Below are 17,349 nucleotides of genomic sequence, written 5' to 3' on the forward strand. Positions count from 1 at the left end.
CGATTGCTTGGCCTGTGGTATTTCTGCTTGTAGTAATTCTCAAATTATTTACAGAATGATCCCAAACCACTTAATACACAACTCCACTGTATAGCCTACTATTGACTTACAGTGTAGGCTACATCTATCATTGTACTTCTATATTTACCTAAAAGAGAACGTTGCAATTCAGAATTTAATCACAAAGTATCACAATAAAAATGTGGAGTAATCAGACCTCATGGACTCATGGCAGTGCGCTACTCACCTGGCACGTTATGAGAGCTAATCAGCACATACCTGCGTTAATCAACCACCAGCACCGGACTGTTGTTTGTGTGTGGTGGGGGAGAGGGAGCGAGAGAGAGACGATGTTGTCTCGTGTCGTATGATCGTTAAGGAATTCAATACTTCAGCAAAGGTGTTAATTTCCCAACCTGATCTCACAGAATTTCGTGAAATGAACACGGCCCCTTAACTCAATCTGTGGCAGTTTCACAGAATCGCAAAACATTCCGTGATGGGCTAACGGAAGAATTCCGTGAAATGAACAAGGTTCGCCGGAAATTCCTGGGCCTACGGAAGAATTCCGTTAAATAAACACGGCCCCTTAACCCTTGTGTTGTCCTCCGGGTCACCGGCACCATAATGCGCTGTTAACAGTTCGTGATAATTTCACGGAATTCTGTGAGACCAGGCTGTAATTTCCATACAGGTTTAGTGGCTTGACGATTAACGGGGAAGTAGGAGATTTGATTCGCAGGGGTATTTTGGCGATGGTAATGTTAGTGTTGTAAGTTAGCAGTAGACTTAATTAACCAGACCCAGGGTGAGTCTGAACTGCTGTGTCGGCCAGGTTCAACTCAGAGATTTTCTCGCATTGCACAGCGCTGTGAAGGAATAATCTCCGAGATTAGGTTGTGTTCTGCCTCTGTTTAGAAGTGGTGAATGTAGGCTACAGCTCACAGTAACTTAATACTATATAGTGTCTGGCTTTTGTTTGATATTTAGTGTTGGAAAATTACTTTTTATTCAGTTTTCCTCTTAGCGAAATAATGAATGACACTGAAAAGCAAAAGCTAGCGCCTTTTTTTCACCAACCTTTTGCCACACAACAGTCGCAATGTTCCTTTCAGCTAACGTTATCACCTTGTGCTCCAGGAAAGTGAAGAAAAATAAGTTTGGTATATTCCCCCCCTCCCACTGTTGTAAAGTGTTCCGTTTATTTTTACCTATAACATTATCAAAACCAAATGGAAAGAGGCAAGATGTTTAGAATGCTAATTTGCAGTCTTGTCCCTGGTCAGGCTTTTACAAAAACAACATCAACAACAAAACAGTCAGAAAATACAGAAAGAAAATAAAATGTACATAAAAATTGTGTCGCTAAGGGACACCATTAGTGCTCACATCTCTGTTGTTGTTTAAGCCATAATTTGGCACACTTTTAGTTCTGTTTGGGATTTAAGTTCCGTGGATAAAGAATTCCATAAGTGTACACCTTTTACTGACCAGGAGGATTGACCTAAATTTGTTCATCATTTCTATGTGTAATGAGTTTTGACACCGCGCCTGGGGCCAGCCCATTTAAACACTTCAGTTTAAAAAATGCAAAATTCAGTAGATTGTATTTCTAAACAATTTTGCAGTGATGCAATTTTATTGGTTTTTGATCTAAAAGTTTTAGAGCCTGTTTATAAAGTAATGATAGAGGACTGCTGATTCAGAAGCTTGAACCCAGGCAGTAGTACAATAATGGCGTTTTTCCATTACATGGTACCTGCTATTCTCTACTCTACTCAGCTCGACTTGGCCGCGGTGTCACGTCCTCCATTTTCCATTGCAGCTTTAGTACCGCCTCATGCCTGAGGTGAGCGTGGCTGGTCGTCATAGCGACGCTGGAGGAAACCTCCATGACATAACGCGAAACATACACAGAACGTCGAAGGTGGGTTGTTTTTGACTCTCAGCATGTGGTTGTTGCCCAAGCCAGAAAATACAATTTGTTTCAAAAGAAGGTGGAGGCAGCAAAACAAAACGACTCCTGACTAGAGGATGGATACCCGAACCGAGCCTGTCGGAACCCGACGGTACCTGACGGGCCGGGTTCGGACAGATATTTAGAAATGATGTTCTGGTCAGGCTCGGTCACTTATGCCTGTCACATAAGGCATTGAACATTTTAAATTTAAAAAAGCTTATTATGTAGGTGCACGCTTGTGTTAACGTGCACTTGTTGCCTAGTGTGCGCTGATGCGCTCATCTGTTGACATTTCCGAATGCCTATCTACAGTTGCTTAATAAAAGCGGGCTTTCCACACAAACACACGTATGTGTCATTAGTATGAGGAAAAAAAGAGATTTTAACTGTGCCGGGCTCTGGTCGGGCTCGGACATAAATATCTTAATACCTGTCGGGCTGGGTTCGGTTACTGCTCTCTCAGACGCGGGCCAGGCTCGGACAGAAAAGTGCGGCCCGATCCGCACTCTGCTCCTGAAATACTGCATTTCAGTATGGTATGGGAGCTGCTCTGCTGTGGATAAGAAAGCGCTTCAGAGAGTAGTAAAGACTGCAGATTTTACGTGTGTGTGTGTGTGTGTACTTAGCACAAAAAGTAAGGGAATTTGTGTTTGGTAGATTATTTCTGTGGTAACAATGCTTTTTGTCAATAAATCTTATACCGTTGGAAAGCCTTTCAAATGGTGCCCCATTTGTAAGGAACATGCATTTGTGGGATGAGCAGCAGAACAATTTGCCAAATGTTCTCTGCCACTGCAAAACAGTGTATTCTGCCATTGACCTGTTTGGTGTTTGGTGGATTGGATGATTGAAGTTTGAAGAAACAAGACATATTGGCATTTGAACAAGTTATTCATTTCACAAACAGGAGCCTCAGTATCGTGTGGAAGAACCATACACAGCTACAACAGCCTTGCACCTCCTCCTCATGCTGGTCACCAGCCTGGTCACACACTGCTGTGGGATGGCATCCCATTCTTCTTCGATGGTGTTTTTTGCCCCCAATGGCTCCTTCCAGGCAGCGCTGCGACCGCTGCCTCCAAGGCACCTAACCTTAACCCTAACCATAACCAGTGCCTAATCCTAGTGCCTTCCAGGCAGCGCTGCCTGGAAGGAGCCGTTGGGGGCAAAAAACACGATAAATAGGAAAAAACAATAAGCTCTTTCATCTACTCATGCTGCTACGCACCTACGCTTACATAATAATGTGCAACATAAGTAAATTATTTTACTAAACTATTTCACCATTTTACAGTACTACTTTAAAATACTCTAGTTTTAATCATTTTACCATCTTCACATTCTCTGCTCTATGTTCTTAGTTTAATGTGTGTGTTTTTATGTTTGCACCATAGAGTAATAGAGTACCACGTTTGATTTCGTTGTATGTACTTACAATGACAATAAAGTCAATTCTGATTCTAATTATGATCTTTAAGTCGTGTTCATTTCTGGAATGTTACTAAAAAAAAAATGGAGAATTGACAAAACAGCTGGAGAAAATAGAGAGAGCTCATAGAAATGTGTGCAAACATGATAGCTCAAAAATGTTGACTTGCAGACTGAAAAGCACTCAAATTTGTTTGGTGCTCATTCTGTTACTTTGGGTCTATATCAGGTTCTGTAGATATTCATGGTTTTATTGTCATTCTAGATGGGCTTGTACATACATGCACATGCATGCCACACTCACCTAATCCAAGACAGGACACCCGCAGCCCCGATTTGCCCAGATTTCTGTTGACAAAAAACACAGTACAATGAGAACAGCAGATCATATAGTATAGTATATGAGTCAGTATATATCACATTATCAATATATTCTATTTTCTGTATAAATAAAGTGCAGTAAGAGGGAGATGATGATGATGAACGTCTGTTGAAAAAGAGATAGCAGTAGCATTTGCCCAAAATGTCCTCACCACTGAAACTTCTAATAATCAAATCAAACTTTTAAACCTTTGACCAGCCACTGGTCAAACTTTTTCCACCACCTCTAACAGAACCTGACATTTTTACAGAACATCTAGTTGGAGGAGCAGCAGCTCTCTATTGGATTACTAGGAGATGCTGACAGGGGAAACGAGCCTGAGCGCTTGTTAAACTGTGACAGCAGGGATTTAAAACTGCACTCCCGTCAATTCATCTGACGAACATCTGGCCAACAAAATGGACAAGCTGCTGCTTCTCGAAGGACTATTCCAGATCTGCTGCCCTGTACTTGACTGAAACCTGGCTTTGTGAGCATATCACTTCATCTGCTGGGAATGCAACTTTTCCGAGGGAAGGGGGGTTCACAAAAAAAGTCACACAATTGAATCTATTGATTTGTGTACACGGACACGTTTTCCTTGTTTTTTCGTGATGCTCAGCACGTTTTTTAAACTAATGTATTTCATGTAACATTAAAACATTTATTTTCCAGCCCTGAACAACTACTTGATATCCAGGTCATACTCCTGCCTCTCCCTCTTCCAAAAAAGTGTCTGGTGTCCATCTACAGGAGTTATTGTTGGAGTTAAAATAAGATCTTTATTATTTAAAAACTTACTTTAGCTTTGTAACATACCTCAACCAGTGCCATTTATTCAACAGCTTTGCCTCAATCCATGTTGTTGTTTCTTGCACCAATAAATAGACATCTTTACATTTTTTAGAAGTCACCGTTGCTATGGGAAACGGACTGTTGCTACAGATGTTTTTTTCCGATCACTTCCTGTCATATCAATCCGCTGTTAAAAGTCTACAAACAACACAACTAGCCTATATAGTTATACTACTCATTCAAAAAACAATGGAATAGTTTTTCAACATGACTTTGAATGTATGTGGAGAGCAGGGAACTTTGGAGTCATTGTTAATGTCTAAAAAGACTCGTCAAGACAACATGAGAAAGTTTGGCCACGGAGTTACCGTTGCTAGGGAGAAGTTATGACCGTTACTTAGTGGCCGTGTAATAAGTGGGATTATGTATAGAGAACGAGTCGCTGTAGACTAGAGAAATAAAGACCGACAAGGTGAACAGGAGCCCGAGCCTGGTGAACAGTAGTGCAGCTACAGTGCACTGGCGAACTCACGCATGAGATTTTACTGGGGCACAGCAGATCAACACTGGGGCAAGTAAGAGTGGTCTAGCGACGCCTATGATTTACACAATAAAGATAATAATTACAGCTGCAAGCAGCGATGAACGGGCCCTCACACTCTACACACGTTGGGGCTGCTGGCGGCTCCCAGTCGACACGGCTGTGTATTTGAATGACCGTTGGACTCTGCTTGCAAGAGTTAGACTAAATTCCCTTCATGAAGTGCATAGCGTTGGAAATTACATTCTTCTGTGCCCCACTTCCTGTATCCACTATGTGGCGCTAGTGAACACACACTATTTATTTATCATGTTGCTGTATATCATGTGTAGACCACATAATGTAAATTTCAGGTAAATGGAATGATCTTTATCAGGGCTTACTTCCTGTTGACATTAGGTGGCGCTATGACTATAACTCATTATTGACTTGTAAATGCCCTCAGACCTGATCTCTAATTAAGCATATAAACATTTTGGGCAGATTGGACAATGTACACTGGAGTTGCAAACCACTACCTGTTTCGCAGCCTTATATGATAGTTTGACACCCAGACCATTGGATGAAAGTGCAAAAGCTTAGCAATTTAGCTTTGCCAAGATCTTTAGATTATACTGACACTTTGTTTTTTATAACTTTATTTATCAGTTTTAAATATCAAACTTTCAACAAACATAAATGGTTGAGCATTTATGATAAGAGGTCTGAACCCCCAACCCCACCCACTCCAGGCAGCATCCCCAAATAAACACATTAAGGTTTAACATACATACACAGAGATTGGCCTTCAACTTGGTCCCATGTTATTGCAGGAAAAAGTAATTTTGCATGTATTGATACATACAAATTAAAAACCAAAAAATGGTATGAATGCAAATATACAAGCATAACCATTATACACATAGTTAATGAAACTATGTGAGGAGATAGGAGACTATGACTGTGGTTGTTACCTAAGTGTCCAATTCAACAGTCAAAGAATCAACACAGAAAATCAGGTTTCCTGTAAAATAACAGTAAAGAGCTGGCAGTATACCATTATTTTTTATGGTATTCATACGTAAAATGTAGTAGGCTGTAAACCAGAAAAACTGTATATTTCTGTATTCACACTGTTAAATGATTTCACAATCTAATACAGTAAAAAAAATTAATTATAGCATATTTAGCATATTTCTGTGATTATTTGGAAATTACAATAATCTGTTTAGGTTGTTACTTTACCTTCTCACAGTAAGTAAGTAAAGTTTATTTGTATAGCACCTTTCACAGATAAAATTGCAAAGTGCTTTACAATAAAATGTCATACAATGCAACAAATACAGTTTACTGTAGACAGACACAGTAGATAATACAATAACTAAATTTAGTAGTTTCCTAATATATCAGACCGCCACCACAGTCTACCTTGGATGACAAGTACCATCAGGGTCACAAGGAACAGAGGACTCCTCCCTGTCACAACCACGCCCCGCACCCGAGAGGAAAATGGAGGAACCCAATGGTGCATGGGATGCCAAATTCACACTGTAGAACCTGGAAAATGTACAGGGAGCAGACCAAGTTGCCGCTGCACAGATTTCTGAAAGAGGAACACCTCTAAGAGCAGCCCAGGAAGCAGCCATACCTCTGGTCGAGTGGGCCAGCAGAATAGCTGGGACCGGGAGACCCTGTCCAGAATAGGCAGCAGAGACTGTGTCCACAATCCAGTGGGACAAAGTCTGTTTAGATACAGGGAGTCCTAACTTTTTGCCACCAAAACAAACAAAGAGCTGGGTGTGAGAGCTTCTCAGAGCCCGAGTGCGAGCAAGATAAGCCCGTAGTGCCCTCACTGGACATAAAGTGAGCAGGCTCACATCCCCCTGCGGAAGAGATGGATCAAGCTGAAAGGAGCTGATCACAATCACCTGGTTAAGAGTCTGAGGGTTAACCACCTTAGACAGAAAAGAGGGATTCGGCCAGAGAGACATGCTAGTGTTTTCAGCCTTCCATCTCAAACAATCCTCACTAATGGATAGAGCATGCAGCTCGCCAACCCTCTTAGCGGAACATATAGCCAAGAGAAAAGCTGTTTTGTGAGACAGAAAACTAAGGGTAGCCTGTTCTATGGGTTCATAAGGAGCTCGAGTCGAGGCCTTCAGCACCAAGGGTAGCTCCCATGACCTGGGGGACCTGTATGGATGCAGTCTACACACCCCTTTAATAAACTGGGACACCAAGGAATGTCTCCGCACCGTAACACCCCCCCACAGCCTCATGGAAGAGGGATACAGCAGAAGAGTTCACCTTAATGGTGCTATCCACCTTCCCCGAGTCCAGAAGCGACTGCAGGAAGTGGAGAACAAGTTGGACGGAGAAAGTGGCTGGATCCTCCTGCCGACTGTGACACTATCCCGAGAACACCCTCCACTTCTGGGCATAGTTAGAACGAGTGGAGGGAGCTCTGGTATTACCTATAATGTGCAGGACAGCTTCATCTAGTCCCTGTGAGAGGGACTGAGAAGGGGCCAAGCCCAGAGCTGCAAGACGGCCGGCTTCGGGTGCCATATCTGCCCCCCCACCTGAGAAAGCAGGTCCACTCTGACTGGCAAGGCCCAAGGCTCCCCGTAAACCAAGCGAAGGAGGGCCAGAAACCAATGCCTCCTCGGCCATCGAGGAGCTATCAGCAGCACCTTGTAATGGCCCATGGCGACCCTGTGGAGAACCTGGGGAAGCAGAGGGAATAGAGGAAAAGCACACAACAATCCTTCCGGCCACTCTCGAGACAGTGCATCCAGACCCAGGGGACCTCCCTGACCCAGCAGGGAGAACCACATCCTGCAGTGGGTAGTCTCGGCTGATGCAAACAGATCGGTCCGTGCCATGCCGAACCAAGTCCATGGGACGGCCACAACTTCTGGATGGAGGCTCCACTATCCTGGGTGTGGACCAGTCCTGAACAGGAGGTCCGCTGCCCGGTTCAAAACTCCATCCATCCATCTTCATCCGCTTATCCGGGGTCGGGTCGCGGGGGTAGCAGCTCTAGCAGGGGACCCCAAACTTCCCTTTCCCGGGCCACATTAACCAGCTCCGACTGGGGGATCCCGAGGCGTTCCCAGGCCAGGTTAGAGATATAATCCCTCCACCTAGTCCTGGGTCTCCCCCGAGGCCTCCTCCCAGCTGGACGTGCCTGGAACACCTCCCTAGGGAGGCGCCCAGGGGGCATCCTTACCAGATGCCCGAACCACCTCAACTGGCTCCTTTCGACGCAAAGGAGCAGCGGCTCTACTCCGAGCTCCTCACGGATAACTGAGCTTCTCACCCTATCTCTAAGGGAGACGCCAGCTACCCTCCTGAGGAAACCCATTTCGGCCGCTTGTACCCTGGATCTTGTTCTTTCGGTCATGACCCAGCCTTCATGACCATAGGTAATGGGTAGGAACAAAAACTGACCGGTAGATTGAGAGCTTTGCCTTCTGGCTCAGCTCTCTTTTAGTCATAACGGTGCGATAAATTGAATGTAATACCGCACCTGCTGTGCCGATTCTCCGACCAATCTCCCGCTCCATTGTCCCCTCACTCGCGAACAAGACCCCAAGGTACTTGAACTCCTTCACTTGGGGTAAGGACTCATTCCCTACCTGGAGAAGGCACTCCATCGGTTTCCTGCTGAGAACCATGGCCTCCGATTTAGAGGTGCTGATCCTCATCCCAGCCGCTTCACACTCGGCTGCGAACCGATCCAGTGAGTGCTGAAGGTCACAGGCCGATGATGCCATCAGGACCACATCATCTGCAAAAAGCAGCGATGAGATCCCCAGCCCACCGAACTGCAACCCCTCTCCATCCCGACTACGCCTCGATATCCTGTCCATAAATACTACAAACAGGATTGGTGACAAAGCGCAGCCCTGGCAGAGGCCAACTCTCACCTGAAACGAGTCCAACTTCCTGCCGAGAACCCGGACACAGCTCTCGCTTTGGTCGTACAGAGATTGGATGGCCCTGAGAAGGGACCCCCTCACCCCGTACTCCCGCAGCACCTGCCACAGTATCTCCCGGGGCACCCGGTCATACGTATTCTCCAGATCCACAAAACACATGTAGACTGGTTGGGCATACTCCCAGGCTCCCTCCAGGATCCTTGCGAGAGTAAAGATCTGGTCCGTTGTTCCACGACCAGGACGGAATCCGCATTGTTCCTCTTCAACCTGAGATTCGACTATCGACCGAACCCTCCTTTCCAGCACCTTGGAGTAGACTTTACCGGGGAGGCTGAGAAGTGTGATACCCCTGTAATTGGCACACACCCTCTGGTCCCCCTTTTTTAAAAAGGGGAACCACCACCCCGGTCTGCCACTCCTTAGGCACTGTCCCAGACTTCCACGCAATGTTGAAGAGGCGTGTCAACCAAGACAACCCCTCCACACCCAGAGCTTTAAGCATTTCTGGACGGATCTCATCAAATCCTGGGGCTTTGCCACTGTGGAGTTGTTTAACTACCTCAGCAACCTCCACCAGGGAAATTGATGCCAATCCCCCCTCATCCTCCAGCTCTGCCTCTACCATAGAGGGCGTATTAGTCGGATTTAGGAGTTCCTCAAAGTGCTCCTTCCACCGCCCTATTACCTCCTCAGTTGAGGTAAACAGCGTCCCATCCTTACTGTACACAGCTTGGATGGTTCTCCGTTTCCCCCTCCTGAGGTGGCGAACGGTTTTCCAGAAGTACCTTGGTGCCGACCGAAAGTCCTTCTCCATGTCTTCTCCGAACTTCTCCCACACACGCTGCTTTGCCTCTTTCACGGCAGAGCCTGCAGCCCTTCGGGCCCTTCGGTACCTTGCAACTGCCTCCGGAGTCGTCTGGGATAACATATCCCGGAAAGACTCCTCCTTCAGTCGGACGGCTTCCCTGACCACCGGTGTCCACCACGGTGTTCGTGGGTTACCGCCCCTTGAGGCACCTCAGACCCTAAGACCACAGCTCCTCACCGCAGCTTCAGCAATGGAAACTTTGAACATTGTCCACTCGGGTTCAATGCCCCCAGCCTCCACAGGGATGCACGAAAAGCTCCGCCGGAGGTGTGAGTTGAAAGTCTGTCGGACAGGGGCCTCCTCCAGACGTTCCCAATTTACCCGCACTACCCGTTTGGGCTTACCAGGTCTGTCCAGAGTCTTCCCCCACCCCTGACCCAACTCACCACCAGATGGTGATCGGTTGACAGCTCCGCCCCTCTCTTCACCCGAGTGTCCAAAACATATGGCCTCAGATCAGATGAAACGATTATAAAATCGATCATTGACCTTTGGCCTAGGGTGCTCTGGTACCAAGTACACTTATGAGCATCCCTATGTTCGAACATGGTGTTCATTATAGACAATCCATGACTAGCACAGAAGTCCAACAACAAACAACCACTCTGGTTTAGATCAGGGAGGCCGTTCCTCCCAATCACGCCTCTCCATGTGTCTCCATCATTACCCACGTGCGTGTTGAAGTCCCCCAGCAGAACTATGGAGTCCCCGACTGGAGCCCCATGCAGGACTCCACTCAAGGTCTCCAAGAAGGCCGAATACTCTGAACTCTTGTTTGGTGCATATGCACAAACAACAGTCAGAGTTTTCCCCACAACCCGCAGGCGTAGGGAGGCGACCCTCTCGTCCCACCGGGTTAAACTCCAACGTAGCGGCGCCAGCCGGGGGGCTTGTGAGTATCCCCACACCCACCCGGCGCCTCACACCCTGGGCAACTCCGGAGAAGAAAAGAGTCCAACCCCTATCCAGGAGTATGGTTCCAGAACCAAGACTGTGCGTAGAGGTAAGCCCCACCAGATCTAACCGCTAGCGCTCCACCTCCCGCACAAGTTCCGGCTCCTTCCCCCACAGAGAGGTGACATTCCACGTCCCCAGAGCCAGCCTCTGCTGCCCGGGTCTCGTCCGTCGAGGCCCCTGACCTTCACTGCCACCCATGTGGCAGCGCACCCGACCCCAGCGGTTCCTCCCACAGGTGGTGGGCCCATGTGATGGAGGGATGTCCGCCACGTAGCTTTTTCGGGCTGTGCCCGGCCGGGCTCCGTGGCAAACCCAGCCACCAGACGCTCGCTGACGAGCCCTCCATCTGGGCCTGGCTCCAGACGGGGGCCCCGGGCTTCCTCCGGGTCACTTCATCCCTTCCTTGATTTTTCATAGGATTTTTGAACCATTCTTTGTCTGGTCCCTCACCTGAGACCATTTTGCCTTGGGAGACCCTACCAGGGGCACAAAGCTCCAGACAACACAGCCCTCAGGTTCATAGGGACACACAAACCTCTCCACCACGATAAGGTGATGGTTCCCGGAGAAGTCCTGGAGAAGTGGACCTGGATGTTGGTAAACGTATATCTGTGTATGTTTGGGTCATAGTATGAAACAAAAACAAAATGATTAAAACAAACAAGCTAACAAGAGAAAACCTCTTACCACCCTGGATCCCCGGGCCAGTCTTCCTCGAACCTGAGACTGCCCTAAAAACACCCATCTCTCTCCTAAGCATTTAACATGTAAAGACTAATCTAATAGACCTTTTTCACAGCAGACATGTTGACATGTCATAGTAGGAAAAGCACAGGTGTATTGAAAACCATTAATGATGGCTGCATTCCACGTAGGAGAGTCCCTGGTATTGTGCATGCTGACTCACTGAAATAGCTTACTGGGACACTTGATGCAATTGAGCCATCATTAAGGTTATCAATTTCAGCTGTGCTTTTCCTACTATGACAAGTCAAAATGTCTGTTGTGAAAAAGGACTCTCTCACATGAACCGTTCAAGGGCAGAACAAAATGGAACAGGGCCCTTCACCAGATATTATTTCCACCTTTAATTAATACCTTAGCATTTACAGTCAGAGACTAATTATAACTGAACTTATTATTGCTTTATCAACCACTATAGGCCACTTTGTTTTTCACTACACATTTGTCCATTATGGCTTTTTAGTCCACAGAGTGCTACCTTTCTTGTTTTACACCTTTTTCCATTATGGTTGCAGACATCAAAAAGTTTGTTCTTTAGTCCACACATAAGACGCAACTAGCTGTAGTGCAGTAAACAATTAAGTGTATAGCCAACTTGGACAATCGGACAATGTACATTGGAGTTACAACAACTTCCTCTTCCATGATGTAACATTGAAGTTCGCCATGCTGCCATGGCCACGCCCTTAAACAAAAAAATCAACAAATCTTCAAAATGAAGCATTATCAAGTTCTTAAGGCTTTCCTGAACACTTTTGAGGTGGATCCGGTCAACCAGCTAGTTAAAGGACATCAAAGTGTAACAACTGTAACTTCCTGATGGCAGTAGGGGGCGCCATATCTACATGACAGTTGAGGTCTTCTGTAACAGCTGGTCCTATGTGTGTAGCACCTCCTGTTGCTAGATAATAAGCCTTCAAACATGTACTGGGTCAAAGCTTCAGACATCAATATTTCAAAGCAGGAGTGATGTATTCAGACTGATATGTCATAATCTCAAGGTTGACACCTTTCCAACGATGTGTTTGGTTTAGTCCTATGACAACGGTTTAATTTGTATATTTAATGGAAATGACTTTACAGGCGATAGCCTACTTTATTGTCCCCATAGGGGTATTTGCCTTGGACTCATATGATTCACACATAACACTTATGTTACACTTACATATATTGCACATCTTGCAAACAGTGATAAGAATAATCTATCTATCTATACACAACCCTTTGCATCATTTCATAAAGCTATTGCACAACCCCTGCAACCTATTTAAAGTTTTAATTGAGGTAGGTCCAAATTGGGCCTAGTTTAAAAAAAGGTTGAGAATGGAGAATATGAGATAGATGAGACAATATTCTCTTTGCGTGCCTGGAGTTTCTATTCCTCTTCACAACCTTCATGGCAGTATCTACCTGACAAACAAGCTTTAAATGAAATGTTTTGAAATATTGCCGTACATTTCTGACATCCCATACCTGAATATGCTCTGTAATACAGCCTGGTAAACCCTTTGATTCACCCTGAGTGTGCGTAAAAAGTATAATCTCTGCTGTAAATGAGAACACACACTTTCAACTCATTCCAGCCACATGAATGCCAAGGTACATATACGAGCAGACCTGATTGATTGGTTCATCATTTATGACCACTGATGTTCTGTCTTACAGCATACTTTATTCCTACAATTATTTTTAGTTTGAATACATTGTACACGATCAAAACTTGATCTTTTAGTTTAGATTTTTTTTTCTTAAATGATCCAAACTTTTGGCTTGGATTTAGCTCCACACTAGACGAGCAGTTGAAAAGAAGGCGTGACGCCAGGGACACACAGCCCGCAAAGTGCTGTGAAGTGTAGATTTGTGACAGATCGGGCCGCCTGGCTGTTCACATCAGATGTGCATTTCTGCACCAGTCACAAAGCAATCCTGCTCCTCTCCATTCTACAGAAAGTTTATCTTGTTTATCGGTGTTTTTTGCCCCCAACAGCTCCTTCCAGGCAGCGCTGCCTGGAAGGTACTAGGATTAGGCACTGGTTATGGTTATGGTTAGGTGCCTTGGAGGCAGCGGTCGCATCGCTGCCTGGAAGGAGCAGCTGGGGGCAAAAAACACCATTGAGCATTTCTCTCTCTCTCTCTCTCTCTCTCTCCCCCTCCCCGTATTGTAACAGACAGAGTTATAATTGCAATGCTTAGTTGTGCCTCCCTATGTTATATATTTTGATGTACGAGTGTGCAGACAGTGCAGGCTTTTCTTCTCGGACCAACACACACAAGAGAGACTTCACTAACGAGTTGACCAGATGTATTCTGGCCTCATCTTACCTGTAAATCATGCCAGTGGAATAAGATATGCTGTCCCTGAGTGAAACATGGTTCATCCGAAGGAAATCCTCCAGATTTTTTAGCTGAGCAGCTGCGCGAACCTCTTTCAGGCGCTGAAACTCTGCTAACTGGCTACTGCGCTGCTGCTTTTCTTCCTGCTCCAGTGTTTGCTCTGACAAGAAACAGCTCAGTCCACTGTGCACACTCTCACTCATGGATGACAGGGACAGTATCTTGCCTCCAGACAAGCCATTTCCACTGCTGATGCTGCTGCTTCGACATATCCCACTGCTGTCTCGACTCCCAGGTGGCACCCCTCCGCTGCCCCCAGGCTTGGACATCTAGAAGTTGATGACAAAACAAAATCTGGAGTCACAATCAAACAGATGTGTGATTGAGCCAGGACTATAAATACCAACTGTTCCTCTGCTGATCTGAATGGGTCGGATCAATCTTCAGGTTAATCTTAACACTCCTCTCAACTGTTCCCACTGCCATGTGCATCATGGCTTGTAACATAATCACAGCTGTTGTATGGTCTCTGCTCCGTCTCTGCTGTCTGCATTATTGAAGTATAAACACTGAATAATTTATGGATGAGTGAAGTAGGTGAAGCTTCGCTGTTTTGTCTGTGTGGAGGAAAAAATAGTTATGCACACAATGCTGTGTAGGACAGAGAGCAAGATTTATACAAACTGCTGACATTCATAGGTAGACATCTGTGGAATTGTGGCATGCATGAGGATAGTTCACTTTGTGGAGAAGTAGCAATGTTGGTTAAGGGTGGAATTGAAAGAAAATAACTTTTGACAGCAGGGATGTACTGGGACAAAATTCATCTCAGGACTTTGTGATGGAGTGGCCTTTTATGAGAACCCGTGAAAAGCAAACATATTTTTTGTAATATTTAGTAATAATAAACTACATAATGTAATACAGAAACAATAAAAACTAATACAGCCTTAGTGGTATAAAGATAATCTGATGTTGCTGAAGTTCTTCATTTCAGGATGTTTTGACATTTTCTGTTTTCTCTGTGATCATAACTTCCGAGGGAATTAAGTGACATGGGCCAATCAGATTTAACAAAACGCAAAGCAGTCCAAGTTGGGAGGGGCCGATTGGCTGTTGGAACCCCCCTCTAAATTGACAGTATTACAGCCAAAACACACCGGGGAAGTCAGCGTAGCGCAGCTATTTTTATTTTGGCGCCCATGATCTATTTTGACCTCACTCAGATCGCCTCCACGGTCTTACCTTGAATGATGCAATCCTTCAACCTAACCTCAAGACATTATGTCAATCAACAAAGTCATGTGACTGACTTTAGGCGGCTTGGCCGCCATCCATAAGAGCACCCAGGTGGCAACACCTCTTCCTCTTTGCTTTACTCGCCTCATCCGAGACCAGGTAAGTTAAGACACATTTGGGACTCAGCTGTTGTCAATCTGTCACTTTTGTGCAGGTGCCTTGTGTCCCTGAGGATTGTGTGTGGTGTTCTCCCTTTTTTGCTTTTCATAACAGAGAGTCATTGCACAATTTGTGTTAACCTTTTCTTTGTTTTACTAGCGCCAGTTACTGTGGCTTCTAGTTTCGGGTAAGTACTGTGTGTAAGTGTTTGTACTGTTTGTTCAGGTTGGTTTTTCTTTACAGGAGTAAAAACCTTTAACTGATTTGAGTTCATTCCCGTTGGCTCAGTGTCCGCATTGAGTGGAAGTGAAATGCTCCTGGAAGCGCAGACATGAGTGCTCTCTTGACCATAGACAGGGGCGGGGCTCGGGTACACAACATGTTCCCCGACCTTCTCATAGCCCGGTTTGGTCATCAAGGGTTCTGGGTGATCAGTGTCAACAACTGGACTCTCTGGTCACAGATCCTGGCTGCTTGCCATTTTATTAGCGGCCCTTAGGAAGAATGCCAATCCTGGTGACAGGGATGCCATGAATCTCATAGATTCTGCCCTTGTTACCCATTCTCAGCTAACAAGAGACATTGGGTCTACTATGTCGTCGGCCATGATGTCACGGCGGCAGGTTTGGTTAGCGCAAACGTCTCTTGTGAATATGCCGAGGTTTTTCATACTGACCCCAGGGTTTGTTGGATAGGGCTGAACAGTCTCGGCGAACTAGGGATTGTGTCCAACGCACATATAAGCTCAGGGGCTCCCAGCCTCCGCACCAACCTGCTTGGGGCTATGGCAGGCAGCAGAATGTGGCATTCTCGCACCCTGGTGGTGGTTACAGACAGCCATCCCAACGCCGGCAAGGGTTTTGGCCCCGCACTCCCGGCCAGAGGTGCACCTCAGAGGAAACGCCCCCCCCCAGAGGTTCAGGGCCTCATGGGGGTAACCCTTAGTGGTATGGGGGCGGCCACCGGAACTCATCCCCAGCTATGCCTGGACAGCTGGGTGAAAAAAGTTTCAGACCCGTGGGTATTGGCTACGGTATGAAATGGGTACAGAATTCAGCTGCCCCCCTCCTTTCTTGCAGGTCTGCATGACCATTGTCAGGGACCCTGTCCAGGCTCGGTTTTTAACAGAGGAGATTTTGATCCTTCTGCAAAGGATGCAATCATGAAAGTCGATCCCAGCAAACAGCTCACTGGCTTTTATTCCAGGTATTTCCTTGTTCCAAATAAGGACGGTGGGTTGCGCCCCATCTTGGACCAAAGGCGGCTAAATGCCTTCTTTAAGGTTCTGCCTTTCAAAATGCTGAACACAAATCAGGTCTAAGAATCCATAGAAAAAAGAGAGTAGTTCACCTCCATAGATCTGAAAGATGCGTACTTTCACGTGCCAATCTGCCCGGACCACTGGCCTTTCCTTCGGTTTGCCTTACAAGCGTACCAGTTCAAGGTCCTGCCATTTGGCCTGTCCCTCTCACCAAGAGTGTTTACACGGGTGGTAGGGGCCGCCTTGTCTTCTCTTCTACTGTCAGGGATGAAAATCCTTCCTTATTTGGACGACTGGCTCAATTGTGCTCTGTCTCCCAGCAAAGTCGCAGAGGACACAAGGACACTCCCTGGGTTTCACGGTGAATGTGAAGAAAAACAACCTCAAGCCAAGGCAGCAGGCAGTCTTTGTGGGTCTTTGCCTGAATTCCGTCACAATATCGGCATCTCTCACTGCTCAGGGGGTGCTGTCCATCCTGACCCTCCTGGACCGATTCCTGCTGGCCAGGCAGGTGGAGTTGGTTCAGTTTCAGAGGCTACTGGGCATGATTTTGGCTGCAGTGGCTGCTGTTCCCTTGGGCCTTCTCAGGGCTTGGCTGCTGCAGAGATGGCTTTGCGGCGTTAGATCTGGTGGGGCTTACCTCTACGTCTCGTTTCTGGAACCATACTCCTGGATAGGGGTTGGACTCTTTTCTTCTCCGGAGTTGCCCAGGGTGTGAGGCGCCAGGCGGGTGTGGGGATACTCACAAGCCCCCGGCTGAGTGCTGCTACGTTGGAGTT

General features: G+C 46.3%; 1 protein-coding gene across 1 annotated transcript in view; it reads right to left on the reverse strand.

The window, feature by feature from the left end:
• Positions 1–14,240, reverse strand: part of LOC144520388 (voltage-gated potassium channel subunit beta-2-like) — a 91,319-nt gene extending 77,079 nt beyond the window's left edge. Inside the window, exons 1-2 of the mRNA XM_078254072.1 lie at positions 13,900–14,240; positions 3,693–3,736 (exon numbers count right to left, since the gene is read on the reverse strand). Of these exons, the coding sequence (XP_078110198.1) occupies positions 3,693–3,736; positions 13,900–14,240 (385 nt within the window). The remainder of the gene's footprint in view (positions 1–3,692; positions 3,737–13,899) is intronic.
• Between the last annotated feature and the right edge of the window lie 3,109 nt (positions 14,241–17,349).

The sequence above is a fragment of the Sander vitreus genome, chromosome 7 (genome assembly GCF_031162955.1).
Source record: "Sander vitreus isolate 19-12246 chromosome 7, sanVit1, whole genome shotgun sequence".
Lineage (NCBI taxonomy): Eukaryota > Metazoa > Chordata > Actinopteri > Perciformes > Percidae > Sander > Sander vitreus.